At 41.4% G+C, this 10,121-nt stretch overlaps 1 protein-coding gene across 1 annotated transcript; it reads right to left on the minus strand.

Annotated features, from left to right (window-relative positions):
- Positions 1-1,545: 1,545 nt before the first annotated feature.
- Positions 1,546-9,603, minus strand: LOC127653217 (transmembrane protein 100-like). The gene is made up of 2 exons (XM_052139825.1): positions 9,428-9,603; positions 1,546-5,118 (listed from the first exon to the last, which is right to left on the minus strand). Exon 2 carries the CDS (start codon positions 5,059-5,061, stop codon positions 4,597-4,599), a length of 465 nt encoding a protein of 154 aa, XP_051995785.1. The 5' UTR covers positions 5,062-5,118; positions 9,428-9,603; the 3' UTR covers positions 1,546-4,596.
- Between the last annotated feature and the right edge of the window lie 518 nt (positions 9,604-10,121).

A 10,121-nucleotide genomic window follows, 5' to 3' on the forward strand; every position in this document is an offset into this window, starting at 1 on the left:
TTGTTCTGGGTGGGTGTTATGGCATTGCTAAATGGTTTCAAGGGTTTTCTGGGTGTTTTATGACTGCTAAGATGTTCTGAGTTGTTGTTAGTGTGTTGCTAGGGTGTTTTGGGTGGTTGCTGCTAGGGCTTGCTAGGTGGATGCTAGGGTGTTGCTAAGTGTTTGGCAGGGTGTTATGGATGGAGGCTAGGTGGTTTAAGGGTGTTTTTGGTGGTCGCTAGGGTTTTGATTTCTGATTGCCAAGATGTTCAGAGTTGTTGTTAGTGTGTTGCAAGGGTGTTCTTGGTGGTTGCTATGTCATTGCAATATGTTTGCTATGTCATTTTGGGAGCCAATGGCCCTAAGTAATTTTTTAGTGTGGAGTCTTGTTTCAGTAGTTGCGAGGGGTTGTTAGATGGTTGCTAGGGTGTTTCTAGGGTGTTGCTATTCAATTGCCATGATGTTATGTGTGGTTGTTAGTGTGTTGCCAGGATGTTCTGGTTGGTTGCTATGGTTTTGCAAGGTGTTTGGTAGGGTGTTTGGTGTTGTTGCTAGGTGGTTGGAAGTGTGTTCTGGGTAGTTGCTAGGTGTTTGCTAGGGTGTTCTAGGTGGATGCTAGGTTGTTGCAAGGGTATTCTGGGTGGTTCTTAGGGTGTTGCTCGGTGGTTGTTAGGGTGTTTGCCAGGGTGTACTTTGTGGATGCTAGGATGTTTTAAATGTGTTTTGTTTTTTGGTTGTTATGATGTTTTTGGTTGTTGCTAGGGTGTTGCTTTCTGATTGCCAAGATGTTCTGAGTTATTGCAAGTGTGTTGCTAGGGTGTTCTGGGTAGTTGCAAGGTGTTTGCTAAGGTGTTTTGGGTGGTTGCTGCTAGGGTGTGTGAGCCAACGGCTCCTAAGTAATTTTTTAGTGTGGAGTCTTGTTTCAGTGGTTGAGAGGGGGTCGTTAGATGGTTGGTTAGGGTGTTTCTAGGGTGTTGCTATTCAATTGCCATGATGTTATTTGTGGTTGTTAGTGTGTTGCCAGGGTGTTCTGGTTGGTTGCTATGGTTTTTCAAGGTGTTTGGTAGGGTGTTTGGTGTTGTTGCTAGGTGGTTGGAAGTGTGTTCTGGGTAGTTGCTAGGTGTTTTACATGGTGTTCTGAGTGGATGCTAGGGGTTGCAAGAGTGTTCTGGGTGGTTGCTAATGTGTTGCTAGGATGTTGTTTAATATTTGCCAAGATGTTCTGAGTGGTTATTAGTGTGTTGCTTGGGTGTTCCTTGTGGTTGCTAGGGCATTGCTAGTGTGTTCTGAGTATTTTTAGCATGTCACTCTACAGTTTCTGTTGTGTTCTCTGGTATTGCCAGAACTATTGGTTGAACTATTCACAATAGAAAAACAAATCTCCTCTCTTGACTTATGAAATGTTTAACTAATTTAAATAAATCTTAGAAGTCCTTTGGACTTTAAACTTAGAAGTTTAAAGTCCAAACACAGCTGATTGCTAGCGTTCACATGCACACAATATACAGCACAGTCAGCCATGGAGCACTACAGAACACATTGCAAACAAAAGCAACATTTCCTTCCATTCATTATTGAATGTTTTAATCACTCACAACATCTCACATGAAAGAGCGCTTTACATTGAATGGCATTTTTCCACCTGACCCAAATTACACTTTAACTGGAACTTCAAACAAAGATCATGAGTGATTGGAGAAACAATTAAATCCAGACTGCTTTAAACAAGCTACACACATGAAATGACTGTTGCTCAAATCCAAAACCTTGTGAGCTGGTCTACCGCCACATACGCAGCTGTTTTGAGCTATCGGTTTTTATCGAAATCATTTATTTTTTATCTGTATCAGTATCAGAATCTGTTTTAGAATTCAGCCTTCACAAGTAAAATAAATACATAAAATAAAATTTAAAAAAATCATGATTGTATCATCAATGCCATAAAATAAAACATTCATTATTCCATAAGTTTATTAAAAATAGTTCTGTCGACAACTTACAGATACAACATTTCCACAAACACAATCAAACATAATGGAAGAAACTAATGATGGTTACAATCATAAAAGATTAAGACACATTTTATTTTATAGAGTCCAAAAATGCAGAACCTGAAATCATTTTTAAGATCAATAATTAATTTCTTCACTGTTTGCATTTCATTATAATGATCAAAAGTGCATACTTATCCAAAAAAATAAAATAACAAATATTATGTGGTTAATAGTCTTTAGTAGGCTTTAGTAGAAGTAGACTTCACATAGCTATAAACCACTTAATGTTGTATGTCTGCCTCTATGATCTGAAGTACAATATAGCAAAATAGATTTAATAATATAAAATATAAATCCATTTGTCATACATAAATAATAATGCAAGTGATATGAGTACCAGATGTCATGATAAAGTTTAATGTTTATAATTTATTGACATATAGAGTAGCTGAGTGAAAGACGCTCTCAATGAGGAAAAATCATTGTTGTTCATTTCCTCTTTTTCACCTCCTTTTCCTTTATGTCTCAGACAGGGTCTTTCCATGAATCCAAATGGACAGGAAACAGCCGGGGATTAATATGGCACTTGCCCTTCTCTGGGTTTGCCCAGCAGTTACTTGTATTCATTTTTTTTTTACGTTTGCCTTGGCTCACATCCCAGCAAACCTGCCTGATGGGTAAAGAGATCAAGAGAGAACAGGAAGAGAAAATAAAAGAGAAAAGAAAGAAAGCAAGAAAGCACTTACGAGCGACTTTTGGCTAGCACTGCATTCTGTCCATCACTAACTGCGCAAGTTTGCAGTAAAGGTCATTAAAGCGTAACCGGTGTCCCAGCTGTGTCTGAACATCTGGACACATGCAGTTGCGAGTCTCAGTGAGAGCAAACATTTTGGGGAAGTTCTTGCCCATTACCCCGATTTCACGCTGCATGTTAACACCTTTAGCGATGTTGCTATCAGCTTATCCAATGTGCGCACTCCTGTTTATGTTTTGACGTCAAAAGCAGAGAATAGTCAGAATGTCAAATGTCATGTAATCACGGGTTTCTTGCGTTTAATATCATCCCAAATGGAGCACTTAACGGTTTTGTAGTACACAGAAGCAATCATTGTTTAACAGCTGATGGAAGTGACATTTCAAGCACACGTGATGTGCTGATGCTAGCTTTAGCTCGGTAGCCAACCTCAGTTCAACACTTGTATCTTAAACAACGTACATATTCACAAAGCTTGTGGTGATGGTAAAGCATTCAACTCACATTTCTAAGTTGTTGTATCCACTGAAGTTTCTCTAGCTGCTACATTCTACATTATTTACAACTGTTTTGTCAGACCAGCAGCGCAGCCAGGTAACTCCACCCCTTCCGCTAACTACGGCTAGCCACGTGCGTTGAGGGCATGAAGTGTCCAACATTCCTCACTCCATTTTGACGGTTGTAAAGTGCATCATCCGGGTACTTAAAGTCCACTTCTTTTTGCTGCATTGTCAGAACAACTTGCACTACTTACACTACAAAATGGCATTGAATAGTGCAGAAGTGTGCGTTTTGGAAATGGCTTTCCTTTACTGAGTTATAAACGGTCATAAACAGTTTAAGTTGTTTAACTGTTAATGGAGCGATCACACTATACTTTGAGCTCCATTTACTCCCATTTAAGCATATCCGAATACGGCAGACTGGCAGCGCAAGCTCATGCAAAGAAATTTCGTACTCTGTTGCGTACAAGAGTTCAAATTTGGTGAACTCTGACTGCGAAAATTCGTTTAACGAGAGGATGCGTGACCAATAAAAGATCGAAACGGCACACTCTGACATCTTGGCTCAATACAAAGAATATAGATTTCAAAGCTGTGTATTTATTTTGCTGCAGGATTGTAAGTAGACAATATATTTTAACGTTTAAAAAAGAATATCATTTAAGTATTTGTGACGTATCATTTACCTCCTGTGAGACATCACGTCCGTTGCGTTGTCTGAAAGCAATTTGCGAGCTTAAAGTCAAGTGTGACTGCCTCTTTAGGTCCAAAACAATTTAATCATCGCCAAACTTAGATATTTTCCCATTACCCCGATTTCGTGTTTCATGTAAACGCCTTTATCTATGTTCTTACCGACTTATCTGATGTACGCATGACTGTTTGTGTTTTGACGTCAAAAGCAGAGAATGACGTAAACGTGATTTTTGTTGATTCTGCATGTCTGCATATCTTTTCAGCGCTTTTCCTTTTGATATCTTTCACCTTATTCACCAAAATCGATGCGTTTTGCCTGGTGCAATTAGCGTTGCGTTATTAGTGCCCACGAAAAAACAACTGGTCTGTGTAAACTTTTAATTGATAATGGCAGCAGTAACTCAAAATGTTGATGATGGAGATATGCGTTAAAATAAACTGCGTTCTAGCCGCAATTAGTTTTCGGTAGCCGATTACTAATTGCTTAAACATACAATTTTCACGTAAATGGCCTATTAACTTCATGCGCAAACAGTTAATTCGAACTCGTCCCTTCTTGTACATCAGCACATATTCTGAGGGTGAGCTGAAAAATGCTTTGATTAATCCATTGTGAAGGTTTTGACGAGATGGAGTAATTGTTTCTGTAGTCGTTTTGGGATCTCCATTCTCAAGCAAAGATGCTTCTTTGGTGTGCCATCAAAGCCGTTTGACTTTCTCTTCTTCGCTCTTTCTTTCTTTCCATACGAACTTTCCAACAAACAGCACTCAGAGCAAGCAGAACCAGCCCGGCCGAGAGCAGAACAAGTCCAAAGTACGAAATGGTCGAACCGTGAGTGTTGAAGCTGTATGCCACAGCGGTCACCACAATGCCAGCGATCAGAACCACCACTCCAAATGGCACAGTGCAGCGGTAACAGGATAGCTCCGCCCCTCCGGTGGCCGCCATTAACTCCACCTCGTTGACGAGAGGGATGGTGACTGATGTCGCTAGTGGCTGTGGTTGTTGAGGAGCCTCGTTGTTGTTAGTTTTCTCTGCCAGAATTCGCTCAGGGGTTCTGGGGATCGTCATGCCGTCTTTAACTGGCTCAGTGGGCATCGCAGGGTCGAAGATCAGCATGTTTTGCGGCATCATTCGCAGTCTTTCCGTTCTACTGCACCTGTTTACGGTCCCTCGTCAGCGTTTCCACACCTACATGAGGAGAATTACACATTAGGAGATGTTTGTTTGAAATAACATGACAGAATTTTTGTTTTTGAGTGAATAATCCCTCTACTAAACACCAGTAATAAAAATACGGAACCCAAAGCTGCATTACAGGGTTGTGGAAAGGGAGTTATTTTGGTTCATTGAAATGGGAAGAGCCCACAAATCGACTTTCTGAGCAGACACAGACTAACCAACACATGAATGACGCAAGCAGAGCTGACACATTCCCTGGAAAGCTCAGGATATGACATTACAAACCGCCCCATGAAACACGAGTGGCGTATAAATTAAAGGCCATTTCTCAAAGGGCTTTTTCTTATGAGGGCCAGCAGGACAGCCAAATGACGGTGACACTTCTCGATGACATTACGCAGTACATCTATAAAGTTCAAACTTGTTTATATCCCTCATTGACTTTCCCTTCTTCATTATTACTGTCCCAGAGACCCCAATGCTATTTGTATGTAAAAAATAATAGGAATAATTTCCAAACTAACCAATTATCGTCCAATTAAATCAATGAAACTTTCTCTCTGACATAATGAAACCCGACAAATACAATTGAAGCTTATGCTTCTTTTTACTCATGGACAGTGAAGAGAAAGTTGACTGTTACCCAGTAGAGTAACTTATAATGTATATAAGTGCTGTTGCATTTTACTTACATTTAAAGTACCTGCATTTAATTATATCTGTGTTTACAATATTACCATTACCCTTGGTGGAGGGTGTTACTGCCACAACCCCGGTTCCACTGGTCAAGATGGGCACCCTAGAGAATCCGGAGGCCTTCTTGGAGCTCTTTGAGCAGACGGTGGGGGCATACAGATGGCCGAGCACCCAGTGGGCGGTCCGGTTAATTCCACTGCTGTCAGGGGAAGCCCAACTCGCGGTGCAGCAGTTACCAGCAGAGAACCTCCTGGTGTACGCTGACTTGAAAAAATCCATACTGCAATGGGTCGGCCAGACACCCGAGCCACAGCACCAACGCTTTCGCTCCCTGGCCACTGGCAATATCGGCTGTCCGTTCACCTTCATCCAACAGCTCCGGGATGCCTGTCGGAGGTGGTTGCTGGCTGAGCAATGCGACATCGAAACTGTCATTGATCTGGTGATACTGGAACAGTTCATCGCTCGACTTCCAAGAGGGATCATACCATCCAGTTGGCTTCCGGCCATCTAGTTGGCAGAGGACCACATGGTGGCATATTCGGGAGCCGGCAAGCCGGTCTGTTGGAGCTGCGGGGAGCCCATGTATTTCTGGGACCAGTGCCCAGTGATGGAGATTTTGGTCCCCCATGCACCGAAGGCCGCCCCAATCAAGCTGGGTCATACTGCATACCTGTGAGCATTAAGGGGGGTAGATACCAGACCTTGGTGGATTTGGGTTGCAGCCAAATCCACCAATGCCTGGTTCGAGATGAGATTTGGGTGCTAGTCACAAGGTGAAGGTAAGGTGTGTGCATGGGGATATTAAGGTGTGTGAAGATTCAATTTCGGGGGACAAAAGCATAGTGTTGAGTTGGTGGTTAGTCCCTATATCTCCCATCCGCTAATTTTGGGCACGAATTGGACAGCGTTTTCCACTCTTTAAAGGGAAATTTGTGCAGATGGGTCCTGTAACAGAACATCTCTGTGCTGGATTTTTGATGCTCTGGCTGGGTAGGCGGAGCCATCTATGTCAGCTCCATGTCAGGATGACATAAGGGAAGGGGAAATCTCGGCTTCCCCAGCCCTTAGAGGATTCCCAGGTGGGGATTTCACTCTGGAGCGAGACGAGATCTTAGGCACGCCTTCGACCAAGTGAGAGTGATTGATGGTCAACGTCTTCAGCCAGACATTGCACCCACCTATCCATAATTTTCTATTATAAATGACTGGTTGTATCGAGTGACACAGGATGATGAGACAAAGATACAACCCAGTTATTGATACCGAAGAGCCATTGGGAAATGTTATTCCAGACAGCTCATGTCAATCCGATGGCGGGACAGTTAGGCAGGAAAAGACACTGAACCATGTAATCACACTGGGATGTTTGCAGATGATTTGCGGCATGCCATGAATGTCAGCTGGTGAATCCGCCAGCCACCCCAAGAGTGCCTTTGCGCCTGCTTCCTTTGATCGAGGTCCCCTTCGAAAGAATTGGTATGGACCTCGTCGGGCCATTTGAGTGGACGGCACAAGGACATTGCTTTGTGTTGTTCTGGTGGACTATGCAACGCGATATCCAGAAGCAGTGCCTCTACGCAACAATTCAGCACGTAGTGTTGTGAAGGGCACTCTTCAGAATTATCTTCTGAATGGGGATTCTGAAGTAAATCCTCAATGATCAAGGCACTACTTTTCTGTCAGGTACACTATGCAAATTGTATGAATTATTGGGTATTAAATCAATTCGGACAAGCATCTACCACCCACAAACGGATGGCTTAGTCGAGTGGTTTAATAAAACCCTGAAAAACATGATTCATAATTTTGTGCATGAAGATGCTCGGAATTGGGAAAAGTGACATGAACCCCTGTTATTAGCAGTTCAAGAGGTCCTGCAAGCCTCCACAGTGTTCTCCTCATTTGAATTATTTTATGGGCGTAAGCCTCACGGTGTCCTGGATGTTGTGAGGCAAAATTGGGAGGAGGGATCTTCAAACAGCAAAGAAGAATTTCAATACGATCTTGACCTGAGAGCAAAAGTCCACACATTAGGGCAGCTATCACAGGAGAATTTACTACAGGCTCAAGTATGTCAGACCTGGATGTATAACAGGGGAGCTTGTCTATGGGAATTTACACAGGGAGATAGAGTCCTTGTATTACTACCCACATCAAGCTCTGAAATACTCGCAAAATGACAATGGCCCTTTGAGGTCACTTGCTGAGTCGGGGAAGTCGATTATGAGGTTAAACTAATGGATGGGGCAGAGCATGGCAAATTTTCCACCTCAACCTCTTAAAACCGCAAGGGGAGGTGGTCCCTGTGGCTTTGGTGATGGTGGTACTGGAGAGGGAGGAGCTCAGGTTGGAGGTGAACTTAAAAGCCAATTGCTGCACCCCGGTCACTTACAGAGACCACCTCTCACTGGCGCAAATCATGGACATGGCCAAAGAGAATTCTCGGACGTGTTCTCGCCCCTTCCCGGTCGAACGGACCTCATAAAAACACCATATCGAAACAAACCCAGGGGTAGTGGTGCCTAGTCGTCCCTACTGATTAACTGAGCACAAAAAAAAGTGGTTTGAGAAGAATTAAAAGCCATGCTCTGGGAGTACTGGGCTGGCTAGATGGCGATGGGGATACGTGATGGTGGGGGTGTGGTTAGGTGCCGGTTAGTGAATGGAGAGCGAGATCAGGAGATGAGAATGATAAGGATCATCACCTGGCAATGATTGTCTAACAGCTGTTTGCCATTGCACTGAGAGTGAAGACAAGCTTTAAAAGCAAGTCAGAAACTAGTCAGGAGGAAAGAGAGTTAACGTCATTTCTTGTGAAAAGCATTTTTTGAGTTTTATGAATCACTGAAAAGTGTGGGAAAATAAAGACCCTTTTTGAGTTGGATCTCTGTTACACTTACCTAAACTAACCCATACACATAAACCCATCCATACCTCAACTTCAGTAGCAGCTAAAGTGAATCTTGTGAGAATTTTGCAGATCAACATATGGTTACACAATAAATACAATGTATTGTATGTATTTTAATGTTAGTCCATATTAGTTAAAGACACCTAATGTAAAGTGGAACCAGAATTGTAGTAAAATGCAATAAAACAAAACAAAAGTAACTTTTTGAGCATGTCATCAAGATAAAGTTTTGTGTATAGTCAGTTCTCATAAAAGTATATTAAGCAGGTTTAGTTTTTTTGTAATTATAAGGGTCGTTCAGACCGTGAGGGTTAATATTAGTTCAATTGCATTCATGCATTAAAGGGAAAAATGGCAGATAGCCTATAATAATTGTTTTATACTGTATATATAAATGACATAAAAGTCATAAAATTACTTTTTTCTCATCTGAAAATCAATCAGCCCCATTTTATGATCACGTTTTAAAAGCGCACTGTCTTGGTCACTTATGCAGTTTTAGATATAATTGCATTAAACATCATTATATTAGCATTACATTAACATTGGCAACAGAAACACTTACTAAAATCATACACAACACTATTACTAAAATAAAACATCTTTATTATTCATTATTACTCATTATAGTAATACAAATGAAAAAGACTTGATGATTATTGGTACATGTTGTATAAAGGTAATGTGAGACAGTGTAAAGTCAATTACCTCACACGCGATTTCCATTCTGTCCTCCAATGATCCTTTTCAGACAAGCAAACACTTTAAATTCCAGAACTGATCCAAACTGAATGATCAACTCAAGATCTCTTCATGAGGAGTGTAGAGACTGACTGCGCTCCTCTGAGCTCTGTGTGTGTCATTGACTAGATGTGTGTCTGTGTGCCTCCTCATGTGTATGAACTAACACTGCAGTAAGTAGTGTGAATACAGGGGGAGGGGTGGAGTTTAAGATACAAGTTCCCCCATTCATGAAAAAAAAGCCTTTATAATAGCTACCTTTTTAAGTAACATAATACAAGTTAAGCTCAATCAAAATCATTTGTGGCATTATGTTGATCAACTCGCAATTACAGTGTGGCACTTACAATGGAAGTGGATGGGGGTCTATTAAAACAATGTGTTTTTTAATGTTTATTGAATGGCCCCATTCACTTCCAGTGTCAGTCAGTGCCTTAATGTAACTGCAATGTTTGCTTTTTATTTTAAATAAATTAGAGACAAGTCCAATATTTTTTTGTGGAAATCTACATTATTCCACAAATGCTATTAATAGAGCTTAAAGGTGCTGTCAGTGATTTCTTTCATGGAAAGTTATGCAAAAAAATTACGCTTTCTGCCTGTCAATCATTTTGCACGTTCTCATAGTATTGTAATTGCAGCTAATTATTGAGGCTTAATG

The sequence above is a fragment of the Xyrauchen texanus genome, chromosome 12 (genome assembly GCF_025860055.1).
Source record: "Xyrauchen texanus isolate HMW12.3.18 chromosome 12, RBS_HiC_50CHRs, whole genome shotgun sequence".
NCBI classification, from domain to species: domain Eukaryota; kingdom Metazoa; phylum Chordata; class Actinopteri; order Cypriniformes; family Catostomidae; genus Xyrauchen; species Xyrauchen texanus.

Bases quoted from the DNA above. Each gene is read 5' to 3' on its own strand.
- LOC127653217 (XM_052139825.1), bottom strand. From the start codon at position 5,061: ATGATGCCGCAAAACATGCTGATCTTCGACCCTGCGATGCCCACTGAG.